We start from the raw sequence: 12,784 nt of genomic DNA, 5'->3' as shown, positions 1-12,784 counted from the left end.
GCAGGTGAAATTGAAAGGTGCCCTTCCTCTAGTCATGGCTGGTTGCCTTCTCCCTCCCTGAATGTCTCTTCCTCTTTTAGGACCCTGGCAGATCATGAAGAAGCAATATTTCCCCAAGTGTGTAGACTTTTCTCTAGAGGTCAGACAGTGGCTCTAATGCTTAGCAATAATTAAGCTTCTATAGAGGGTTTTTAAAACGACCTCCTCTGCAACTGTCTCAAGTCTGCAAGTAAATTCTTATTTGACTGGGTGGGGCCTGAGTTCAGATATATCTCTCAATCCAAAAGCCATCTCCTATTGAGAGGATACAGGAGGGGTTTCTCTCCCATGGCTGACCGAGTGGTAAAAAGCAGGTCCTTCTTTATTTCCACATCAGCTGTTAGATCTGTGAAGACCGATCCCAGGATACCAAGGATGGCAGGGAGGTCTGATCTGCCCTCCTTCTGCAGTGGGCGTGGCCATAGTGGATGAAGAACAGATATTGGAATGACTTAATGCTGGTAATTAGATATGGAGACTCTTCCAGCTCATGGAAGAAGTGAAGTGAAAGTGAAGTCGCTCAGTGGTGTCCGACTCTTTGCGACCCCATGGACTGTAGCCTACCAGGCTCCTCTGTCCATGGGATTTTCCAGGCAATAGTACAGGAGTGGATTGCCATTTCCTTCTCCAGGGGATCTTCCCAACCCAGGGATTGAACCCAGGTCTCCCTCATTGTAGACCGTCTGAGCCAGCTCCTGCTTTACCATCTGAGCCACCAGGGAGTAGTAAGTCCTGATAAATACTTTAGAAGGATGAAAGCAGAATGAGGGTGCTGCCAGGAAATCTTTAAGAACATAGCAAAATATAAACGATTTTGTTCCAAAGCAATTTTACATAATTATTAAGGACAGCAGCTAACTTAACTACTGGATAAGCAGGTAGATACACATGTCCATAAGATAAGTCTCATTCTATTGGCTCCATGGCACCCCACTCCAGTACTCTTGCCTGGAAAATCCCATGGGTGGAGGAGCCTGGAAGGCTGCAGTCCACTGTGTAGCTAAGAGTCGGACACAACTGAGCGACTTCACTTTCACTTTTCACTTTCATGCATTGGAGAAGGAAATGGCAACCCACTCCAGTGTTCTTGCCTGGAAAATCCCAGGGACGGGGGAGCCTGGTGGGCTTCCATCTATGAGGTCGCACAGAGTCGGACACGACTGAAGTGACTTAGCAGCAACCTTTGAACATAGCTTATTTAGCTCTTGTTTCCAAGGTCAAAAGCAGGCATTAGCCCACTTAGGGCAAATACCTGAACTAAGATGTCTGCTGAATGTAGCAAGAACTTCACGGGCTAAAGAGCGTCAGACTGGATGTCAAGGGCGGCAGTGTGTGGCTGCACACATGCATATGACCCTGAACGACATCAGGGTCAATGATACGACAGATCATATAAAGAGTGCCTTTAAAGTTAGAAAATGGGACTGCCCTGGTGGTCCAGTGGGTAAGAATCTGCCTGCCAACGCAGGAGACAGAGGTTTAATCCCTGGTCCAGGAAGATTCCACATGCCACAGGGCAACTAAGCCCATGAGCCACAACTATTGAGCCTGTGCTCTGGAGCCTGGGAGCCGCAACTACTGAGCACATGCTTCACAACTACAACAGGCTGCCTGCCGAGAGCCTGCGCTCCTAAGCAGGAGAGGCCACTGCCGTGGGAAACCCAAGCACCACAACCAGAGTAGCTCCTGCTCGCCACAACTAGAGAAAGTCTGTGAGCAGCAATGGAGACTCAGCACAGTCAAAAATAATATTAATTTAAAAAGAGATGCCTGTTCACATGCTTCCTGATTTCAGTGGGTGCCGGGGTCCAGCCCCAGTGGATCCAGGGTGATTCGAAGGGGAGATGGAGTAGGCGAGGAAAAAACTTATTTATATAGAAATATAAAAGAGATTAAGAAGAAATAGTGTAGTAGGAAAATTAAGTGGAGAAAGAAGGCTGAATAACTTGGCTTATGGGGAAGGCCAATAAAGTTCCAGACAAGGAGCTTGCACCATCTATGTTGGGCCACCAGCGCCCACTTGAATATCGAAGGGTGCCCCGCCTTAGGCTCCCTTTCGCGCGGGTCTTAAAAGCCAGGGCAAGTAAGTAGATGTGGTGAGCCGCCCTGCTCCAGATGGGAATTCAGCCTGAAATTAGAGTAAAGAGGAGACATGGGGGAAACCAGTCCAGTGACTTGCCCTGGCCTCTATTGTCTAGAAAGGCCTTTTATACCTTTTTGATTGTACATAGAGATCAATGGGTAATACAAAATTATGCAGCGTTAGCAGCCCAGATTCTTATCAAAACCAGGCTTTTCTCTCTGCATACCTAGTTGTATACACAAATCTTAGGTAGTTTACATCATCTTCCAGCCAAAAGGGCCAATTAACATTTTACAGCCTTTTTTCTGATAAGGGTTTGTCAACCAGAAGACTTATTTGTGTTGATCTTCCCAAAGTCTGGTGCCACTCTCAGAAAGCACTAAATAAAGTTACATTCTTACATAGCAAGGACACAAGAGGAGTGCAGTGATATATAACAAAGAGAAAAGTAATTAACTCAAAAGTCTAGTGTTGCTAACATCAAAACTATTATATATCTTTTTCCATATCCCATTTACATTGCTTAACATCCTCCCAGGTGCCTAAAAGATAAAGAATATGGAGGCCTGTCGGCAATCTTTGAGTCAACAGTGAAAACCCGTCACCAATATGATTTTTAGCTCTTTAGAAAAGGCTCTGTATCTTTAAGATGTTTTAAGCTTTATGCCTCTCACGGTTGGGGGCTGTAAGCAATTCTCAAGCTGTAAGAGGTCCGGGGGAACCTGTTAGGCAAGCTAGAGAGTTATAAGAGGGGTTTTTCTGAAACATCCCTTTCAAATGCATAAGACTAAAGCCCTGATTTGACTTTTTCCAGAGAATATCAGAAGAGCAGAGTACAAAAGCCGGCAGATTTTTGTTTTTTGGGGGTACATGCCTGGGAAATACTAGGGGGAACCCCTGAAGCCTTATCACGTCCTTGGTTTTGTCAGGCTTCCTTCCGCATGACCTTGTCACAGGTGGGATTCCTCACGCTGGCCCCTGGCAAGTGGGGATGAGATTTCATGCAGCAAAGGCCAAGTGATAATGGTTTAACTATGAAAAACAACCATTTACAAAAAAAAAAAGATAAAAGAAAATAATCTCCAATATGTTCTGTGTCATCAGTGACATAATATACTTGGCATACCCAAACACAATGCATTAAAGATCCCCAGGGACTTCCCTAATGGTCTAGCGGCTAAGACTCCGAGCTCCCAATGTAGGGGACCCAGATTCAATTGCTGGTCAAGGAAACCAAGATTCCACATACTGTGGGGCAAGCCCACACGCCACATCTGAGCCCCTGCACCATAACTAGAGAGAAGCCCTCCCACTGCAAGGAAAGATCCCACATGCCACAACGAAGATCTGCCGTGACGAAGACCTGACTTAGCCCCCAAAAAAGTTAAATAAAAATATCAGTATTTTTTAAAAGTAAGTTATAATACATGTGTGGCAAAAGAAAGCAGGGAAAAAATCAACAGGCTCATATTAGGACCGCAGGTATCACTTAAGAAAATATTTAATGGTGCCCCTCTACTCAGATGTTGAGTCCTTCCTGTACTGGAGTACACGCCAAGGATGTGCAGAGGCGGGATTATAAGGCAGGTCGAAGATATCTTACTGTATCATTTCTGCAAATTAAAGTAGGCTGAGTATTACCCAGACTATGTTAAATGAATACTATGGTGTCCAAAGTACTGATTCCAAGTTTGAATAGAGTCAGCCCACCGGAAAGTGGACATCCCTGGGGATCAAATACTAACAAAACAAATGAAGTTCTATTTAGTAATCATCACGCTAAACTTACGGGCTTCCTTGGTAGCTGAGTGGTAAAGAATCTGCCTCCCAGTGCAGGAGACACGGGTTCAGTCCCTGGGTCAGGAAAATTCCTTTTGAAGGAAATGGCAATGCACTCCAGTATTCTTGCCTGGGAAATCCCACGGACATAGGAGCCTGGCAGGCTGCAGTCCATGAGACTGCAAAAAGAGTTGGACATGACTTAGCGACTAAACGACAACTCTTAACTTTTCTTCCCTTGGGCCAAGCCCAGATCCCAGTTCATACTCAGCTATAAATTTAAATGCAGACTTCCCTGGTGGTCCAGTGGTTAAAGAATCCACCTGCCAATGCAGGGGACATGGGTTCTATCCCTGGTCTGGGAAGATCCCACATGCCACGAAGCAGCTAAGCCTGTATGCTACAACTACTGAGCCCGCAGGCCGAGAGCCCATCCTCTGCAACAAGAGAAGCCGTGGTGATGAGAAGCCCGTGCGCCACAACCAAATAAAGTCCACGTGCAGCACCTAAGACCCGGCACAGCCAAATATATATATATATATATTTTTTTTTTTTTTTTTAATTTAAATGCGGATGAAAGCTCTATCATTAATCTCACTCTTAACTTTTTCTTGTTAATTTGTTTTAAATTTTTGTAATCGATTATAAAAGAATTCAAAGATTTAAAGAACACTTATCCTCCTAAGACACAGAGGAGAGATGAAATGTTAAAAATTAAAGTATAACTCAGATGTTTCAGGTGCATAGTGAAAAAGTTTATTTATGACAGATTTCAAAATTCGGAAGAGAAGACAAAGAATGCACAAAAGCATCACAAAACGGTTACATAATATAGAAACACAAGAACTGAGCTATTTCAGGAACAATAGCTCAGGATCCTCTGTGTATCAGGCAACACACTCAGTGCCACGGGGTGGTGGAAATACAGTATTTTATTAAAGGGAAAACCACTCAGCAGGACATAACAAATAACAGTTTGGTTCAGAGTTCTTAGAAACCATAGGCGATGCTGGCAGCATTTGTCATGAAAGGGAACACATAACTAGTTGACTGTGACAAATGGTTGCTTGCAATACAGTGTATTTTAAAGAAAAGGCTGTGACACTGTTTCCCTTCCAGACCCCTTTTTGTAATGTCAGCATCAGTGCGTGATCTAGAATGATAAGGAAAGCATGCCTTTGTGGTTGCCAGTTGCTTAAAAATATTTACCAAGAAAGCATGATCATCTTTCAGTCAACTGAGAGATCTCAGTGCATGGCACCAAAGCAGGCCTTTCAGAAACACAAGCTAAATGGCATAAGGTCGTTTAGGAGATCTTCAAGCACCTCCTCTATTCCAATTATCCTTACCCAAAGACTGGCTTTCTTATAATTCATCACTTTGGTTACAAAGCAGCTTTCTTCTGGGGATTTCAGGACACTTCCCATTATTAAGGGAAAAGGGCACACCAGAGTCATGGGTGATGGAGTTGCTTTCTCCAGACTTTACTTGCTCTTAAACTAGCTAAATGGAAATAATACTGCTTGACTAAGTAAAAAACAAATTCATTTATGGAACAAGCATTTCAGAAAAGGATGTTAGTGGAGTTTTCAATATGAAATTTCTCAGTAAAATATGCTGCTTAGGAGAGGAAAGAATTAGGATAATGTTTTCCACATGATTCTTGACTGAACCTGAAAACCAATGGTAATAATCAATTACAGGTAACATTACAGATGAGGCATTTCAAACCTGAGTGAGGAAAAGGGTTCAGGAAGAGAGCTCCTTTACCCGACTGTGAGTTAAAGGCTCTTCTGTTATCCCATATAGTATCATATTTTAAACCAAAACTTTACAATTGTTCATGATCCTGTATCAGAACATTCAGAAAATATATGTACTTGATCCCCTGGAAACCATTTCACATATTTTATCCCTAGATGAATCAAACCTGTCAGCTTAAAATGACAGAGAACCATGGAATTTAATTTTTCAAAAGCCTGTATCTCTACATTTCTGGCATACATTTTCCTCATCTGTTTATAAGAGTGAAGAAGAGCCATGAAATCAACTCTGGTCCACATACCTGGGGGACTGAAAGAAATCAGATTGTGAGTTCAAACCAGTGACCGGGACTACAGATCATTTCAAAGCCAGAGTCTTGTGCCTTTGGACTTTCTGAGGACACTGCTGTTTGTAAATGAACCCCCACTAACAAGGGTTTATGCAATTAATTGCATTTTCTTAGACTGGTGACAAGGCTTTAAGACAGGAGGGGCTCTGTCTGGCCTTCTTGCTTCAGGAGGGACAGTGCCGCACCCCAGAGGGAGCGGTGATTTCTGAAATCTGGCCACACAATACTTAGCAAAGTTTCTCTCACCCTTTGGGTCCCAGATCCTGGCCTAACCTCACTACCTAAATAACTGGGTAGACGTCAAAGGTGTGCCCACAGGTGCTGGACTGGCTGGACGGAGCAAGTGGGTGACACTGATCACTAACCAGGTACCAAAAGAACCAAAGCAGCTCTTGCCGGGGTGCCACCGCCCATTCCCAGAAAAGAGGCCACTGGGAACCGACTCTCAGGAGGTTCTCCTTTGCTGGAGGCCAGAGTCACTGTCCACATTAGACTGGCTCCTTAGTGGGCCCTGAAGCCAGACTCCACCTCACGCTGAGACTGCACACACAGCCGGTGACAGGGTCTAGGGCCCGTAGACAGAGGCCTTGCTCTGTCTCCTAGCCAGCTCAATTAGCATGTCATCCTCATCGGCATGGCATCATCTCATCCTCTTCACTCACTTGGTGAGCTTAACGAGAGTTCCAACTGCAGTCACACAGGAGTTACCCACCCAGTTACCCCAATGTGCGGCTGTAAAAGTCATATGCCCTCCCCAGCCCTACTTCCAGCCAAGCTTGATCAGCTTATCTACTCAGCTCACACTATTATCTAATTCTGGTTAATTATGTAAACTTGGATATCATGCTGCCAGTTGCAAAACACTACCATAAATAAGAGAAGTGGAGGGGGTGTAGCCCCCCTCTCTCTCTCTCTCAGGTGTGTGGAAATGAGAGCCTAGGGACAGGATCCCACATGCATGAAAACTGGGACTTTGGTCATAGGGACACTTACCATATATTGGGTTCCTGGGAAGCACCCAACTTGTGACTAGTTTTAAACACCCATCCCCTATTTACTCCCCAAAGATTCACGCATCGTGGCTCCATGAGCACAATCAGATACAATGAATACAAGGACTTGCTCTCTAAAGAGCATGAATCCCTTAACAAGCTACCCCTCACCAAAAAAATGAGACCACCTTCCTTCATACAGAAACTCACTTTCCAACTCTTTTCGACCACTAAGATTCTATAGGGTCAGTGCCCTTTCCACTTCGAGCAAATTCAGGCTTCCAAAAGGTCTACACTTCTAGCTAGGTGGAAAGAGAGTAGTTAAAGAGGTTGGTGTGAACTTTTTCGACCCAGGAGAGATTCTAAATGGAGGCTCTAAAAGGAAGACCAAATTGTGTCTGTCTGTTGGTCCCATTGACTGTGTGTGTATGACTGGCCCACACAGATGAAAGGGAATGGGATTCCTACCCCTCACAGGGAGGTCAGCCTACAGAGGGCACAGCTCGTTCACAAAAAGTTTTGTGGCTTGAGGCTATTCCAGGATGTTGGTCAAACTGAATCTGGTTTTGTTTTTTTTGGCCATAGTCAAAACCAACTGAGGCTATGGGGCAGAGCAGGAACTCCTCCTAGCCCTTCTAAAGTCACCATCTATTTTCATGGTGCTGGACCCACAAGTCCCAGAGGGTGCAGAGGTTACAATCCTCAGGCCAGGGTTACACTTAGCAGAAGGAGTGTGTGTGTTGCTCAGTCGTGTCCAACTCTTTGCGACCCCATAGACTGTAGCCCACCAGGCCCCTCTGTCCATGGGATTCTCTAGGCAAGAACACTGGAGTGGGTTGCCATTTCCTTCTCCAAAAGGAACTATAGAAAGAAAGAAAGTGAAGTCACTCAGTCATGTCCAACTCTTTTCGACCCCATGGACTCCATGGAATTTTCCAGGCAGGAGTACTGAAGTGGGTTGCCATTTCCTGCACCTACTCCAAAATATTTCTAAAGGCAATCTTGGAAAAGAAAGCAAAGTGAGTTTGGGATATCTCCAACAAGCACAGTGAGAACCAGTGAGGTTTCTGGCCGAAAGAAAAATTCTAATGGATGAAAAGCAAACTAAAGAACTACACAGAATCAGAATATGAGCAAGATTCTGGGATACATTTGATAGCTTTTCTCTCTCTCATTTTCATTCCTTTACTATCAATGTTTAAAAAAAAAAGGCAGTTCTCAAGCTGCATGAACCTTTTCACTCCTATCCCTTCCTCTAAAACAATAGCTTTTTGTGTAAATGTTAGGGTCACTCGGAGAAGGCAATGGCACCCCACTCCAGTACTCTTGCCTGGAAAATCCCATGGACGGAGGAGCCTGGTGGGCTGCAGTCCATGGGGTTGCTAAGAGTCAGACACGACTGAGCAACTTCACTTTCACTTTTCACTTTCATGCACCGGAGAAGGAAATGGCAACCCACTCCAGGGTTCTTGCCTGGAGAATCCCAGGGACGGGGGAGACTAGTGGGCTGCCGTCTATGGGGCTGCACAGAGTTGGACACGACTGAAGTGACTTAACAGTAGGGGTCACTCAGCTCTGTACCTTAGAACCTTATACTTTGGGGTTAAAAGGCAACCTTTTGCAGAAAAATGGTCTTAAAATAAACATAAAAATATTTTGGGTTTGGGTTTCACCTAATTTCTTTCAAAGAGGGACTGGATGGGGCTCATCAAAAACATACAGGTATTTTCTATAAATGATGTTTTACAATAATATCTAAACCCACTGATTAAGATAGTGAGCTTTCAGGAAACTTTCAGTTAAAACTCTTCCATATATATATTATAAGGGATAATATATACTTTCTAAAAGTATAAGATTTTCTTTCCTAAATAACAGATAAAAATATTTGTATAGTGCATGAATCAATTAAGGAAAAAAAAAACAAACTAAGAATGGCCTAATTTCAAGTTACTACCTACTTCCATTTTAAAGCTACATTATGTCTGAGGATCCGAGTGTTAATTTCAGTCCTGAGGATATGGTAAGATCAGAAAAAAGTCCTTCCAATGGAAAGCAGTTTCACAATCACCTTCACTCTGACATGCCAGATAGAGAAGAAAACATTAGCTTTTAGACCCTAAGGGAAGGGGGAAATATAGCGTGAGTTCTGCAAGATGGAGAACAGGAAACATTTTTACAATCACCTCCTTGGTTAACTGGCACTGAATGAGGTGAGTTTGCTAAAAACCAGGAACTCTCTGACACTGGACAGCTGATGTCTGTGAAGGGAATACTCTACTGGACACCTCAGCAGAATCATCTTTGTTTAAAAGTTAGCAGTTTATAATTTTAAAATCTACGTGATGGATATACATATGGGTGCTTATACTATACTTCTTTTAAATGTTGTTTGCTGAGAATTTTTCAAAATAAAATGTTGAGAAAAATTAACACCCTAAACTTTCTAAATGCCCCATCTCTCAACAAAGTAGCAAAACTAAATAAACCAAAGAAACTTAAGAACTTGGCCACCTTGTGGAGAGACTTCCAGTCTCTCCTACTGTGAAGTACTTTCTTTCCACTGTACGTTAATATGTATGCTCTAAAGAACAGGGTGAAGGTGAAAGCAAGTGATTTTCACTTCATTGTTTGGTTCTGTAAACTGAGACAGAGAGAGACTAAGGAAGTGACTACCTCTTAGGATTTGCTGAACCATGAAATTCTCAGTAATTACATGTGGTTTATAGGTAATATTTTGTCCCCAAAGTTCAGTAATTTCAGATGACTTAATGTGGGATAGTAAATTCATTAGATGGTGAAAATATCTTCTTTTAGCTATTTGTGTGTGTGTGTGTGTGTGTGTGTGAATGGATCAAAGAAGCACTGTTAACGAAACACTGGTACAGAATGAAATATAACAATGTTCAGGACTTCAAAAGTGAGCAGACAATAAGAGGCACACTGAGGCGATGGGAACGAGTCCCTCAGGCTTCCCTGATGCAACAGAACTAGGATTCTAAAGAAACCAAGTGTACAGAGACTCTCGTGGCAAAAATCAACAACAGAAAGTGTCATCCCAGGGAGCCTCCAATGACCCGACAGCTCCATCTTAAGAGAAAGTCAGAAGTTAACAATAAACAGGAAAAAGAAGCCAGGCTTTAGCTGACTGGAGAAGAGCTCAGTAGAAAATTATTTTATAAAGATTCTATTCAATTAGCTAAGGCATGATTTAATTTCAGTGATGATCACACGGCTACCTGATGGGATGACCGCACAGCGAGTTTGCTTTCAGCGCCTCAATAGGCAGTTGCTAGAATAGTTCCTAACTTCTTACAGGACACGGAAATTTGGGCCAGTGTATAATCCTCTACAGAATGCACTCAGATGTAAAGTAATGGAGGTATGAGGCCGCTTGGAGGAGGAGGGATGCTACAGCGGGCCCTGGCATCCTCTCCCACCTGGGGCTGTGCTCCCGGAGGAACAGGTGCGGCTCTAGCGCCCTTTGTTCGTGACGGAGGTGCTGCCACGGACCTGTCGTGAGGAGCCCTGGTTGCTGAGTTTCTGCTTCTGTGCAGAGGGGAGGCATGGGGTGAGGCTCCCACACAGGGAAGGAAGGAGCCAAAGGAAGCATCGTGACGCAGCTGACTCCTCAGACCAGGCGGAGGGCTTGGCAGTCCTGGCATCACGGGATGCCTCTGGTTGGCTGGTCAAGTCCTCTACACTCACTCAAACCTGGACAAATGGGCAGATTTCCTCACAACCTAGAGATCCTCACAGGGAGTGCTGGGGGCAGCAGGCTGGGGTCAGGGGGGCATCATTCATCCATCTCAGGAGGGGCAGACCCCTCCCAGAGCCTCATGGGACTGACCCCACAGGAGTGGAACATCAGCCCTCCCCAACTTCGCCTGAAATCTCCATTTAGTTAGACTCCACAGGAGAGGGGGCCTCGGTGGCTCAAAGCAGGTGGAAGCCTCCTGAGAAACAGACGGGAACTGTTTCAAAGGTGAAGTGAAATGTGGCTTTAACAATAAATAAAAGTAATAAATAAATCTAATTCTTCCTCGGAATTCTAAGGCAGTAGTAACAGGCTTGACGCAAAGAATAAGAGGAGGAGGTACACGGTTGCAGTGGTCCCTTCTCTGCCTCCTCCTCGGCCGAGAGGGGGGGCCCAGCCACCACATGCCTCTGGGGACACTGGAGGCAGCTCCCCTCGGCACACCCACTTCATGGCGTACAAAAGGCCGTCCCCAGGGAACGCACAGGCTTCAGCCTGATAAAAGAACAAAGCCGACCAGCAGCAGCAGTGAAGCTTCCTGACCACTTCCCCTTCGAGACTTCGAACACCAAAAGCCTGTAGCCCTGAATGCAAGCAACCTAGACATCTGGAAACTTAGGAAATCTGACTGGTCCCAAAGCAAAATTTCTAAATATCACCCCTTTTCTAAAGACTAAAAAAAAAAAAAAAAAGCGGTGGGGAATCTAGAGTGTTGTTCTGTTTTTTAACCTCTTCTCTCAGATTATCTACCCCTCCTTCTTTGATTATACACAAAAATGATTTAGTAACACTTGACTTCTGGAGATGTGGCATCTGAGATCAATCCAGTACCTAATTTCCACCCTTCCCCCTCCCACCCCCAGGGCCCTTGGAAAGGGACACCACCTCTTGAAATAGGAAGTGATGGAGGCAGTTTTTCTTCCCAGAATAGCTTAGACTACAGGGATCATCACTTTGGACTGCATGGAAGTTCTTGAAAAGGGAAAGGAGAGAAGGAGAGGCAGGGTGAAATCCCCAGCGCTCCAGAGGCAGTGAGGGCTCCCAGCCTGTGCTAGAGAACGAGAAGAAGCAGCAGGCGGAAACACGGCAGTGGTGAGAGGCTGGCCAGAGCCTTCCGCGTCCCCGACACTGGGCTCCTTCACGGACAGAGTGCTCTTCCCTCTTTCAGTCCTTTCGAAAAGTGAAGAGAGCGGGTGGCCACTAAACCCGCCTGCGTGAAGGCTCTGCAAGAGGAGAGCGCAGCAGTTGAAAGCATACACCTGGAACCAAAACAAACCTATTTTGAAAAGGCAACACCCAACTTCCTCTTAGGCTTTTGGCCTGATGGGTGTCCTCCACAGAGAGATTTTGCCGGAGTCGGAAGCAACGAGAGCGTGAGTCAGGAACCACAGAGCGGGGGTGCCACGCCACCATCTGCGGAAGCCAAGGACGGGGCAAAGCTACACGGATGGGCCAACAGTCAGGCCCGCCAGCAGGGCGGGAGGCTCGGGCACCCCACGCTCAGCTCGGAGCCCTTGCCTATCCAGGACAAGGGGCCCCAGCTGGCAGCCTGCTCCAGCCAGAGCGCGCTGCCTGTGTCCCGCCCCGGTGGGCCTTCAGCTCGTGTAGTAGACGTGGAAGTAGAGAGTCTTGTTGCGCAGCAGGGAGTAGGAGTTGTCAAACTTCAGGAGGTAGATGCCCTCGCCGGGGTAGTCGTGGCTGCCAGCCTGCACGTCTCGGTGGCTGTCCCGGCGGTACACGGGCATGACCTCCCCGTAGCGGCCCCGCAGGGAGCTCCTGGAGCCTCGCTCCACGTCTCCAGCTGGGACGGGGTCTGCGTGAGCAAAGGGCAGAGTGTTCGGCTATGAATTCACAGACCAAAGAGGCCTACCTGAAGGCGAGAAGATGAACCAGGTAACAAGCTGCTGGCTTTCCTCCCACGGGGCATTTGGAAATGTCTGGTGGCCTCCAGCTAGGCCATCAGAGTGACCAGTGGGTGATACCGGCATTTAGTGCCCAAGGGTTCAGGAGTGCTAAATGTC

The 12,784-nt window shown here is 45.7% G+C and overlaps 1 protein-coding gene across 2 annotated transcripts in view; it reads right to left on the bottom strand.

Moving 5' to 3' along the window:
* Positions 1–12,358: 12,358 nt before the first annotated feature.
* TMED8 (transmembrane p24 trafficking protein family member 8) overlaps positions 12,359–12,784 on the bottom strand; it is a 28,757-nt gene continuing 28,331 nt past the window's right edge. For both annotated transcript variants that reach the window (XM_068966583.1, XM_068966582.1), the window contains exon 6: positions 12,359–12,576. In XM_068966583.1, the coding sequence (XP_068822684.1) occupies positions 12,359–12,576 (218 nt within the window). The remainder of the gene's footprint in view (positions 12,577–12,784) is intronic.

The sequence above is a fragment of the Capricornis sumatraensis genome, chromosome 2, assembly GCF_032405125.1.
Source record: "Capricornis sumatraensis isolate serow.1 chromosome 2, serow.2, whole genome shotgun sequence".
Lineage (NCBI taxonomy): Eukaryota > Metazoa > Chordata > Mammalia > Artiodactyla > Bovidae > Capricornis > Capricornis sumatraensis.
The sequence above is the reverse complement of the archived record's forward strand: the minus strand, read 5'-3'. Positions and strand labels throughout refer to the sequence as shown.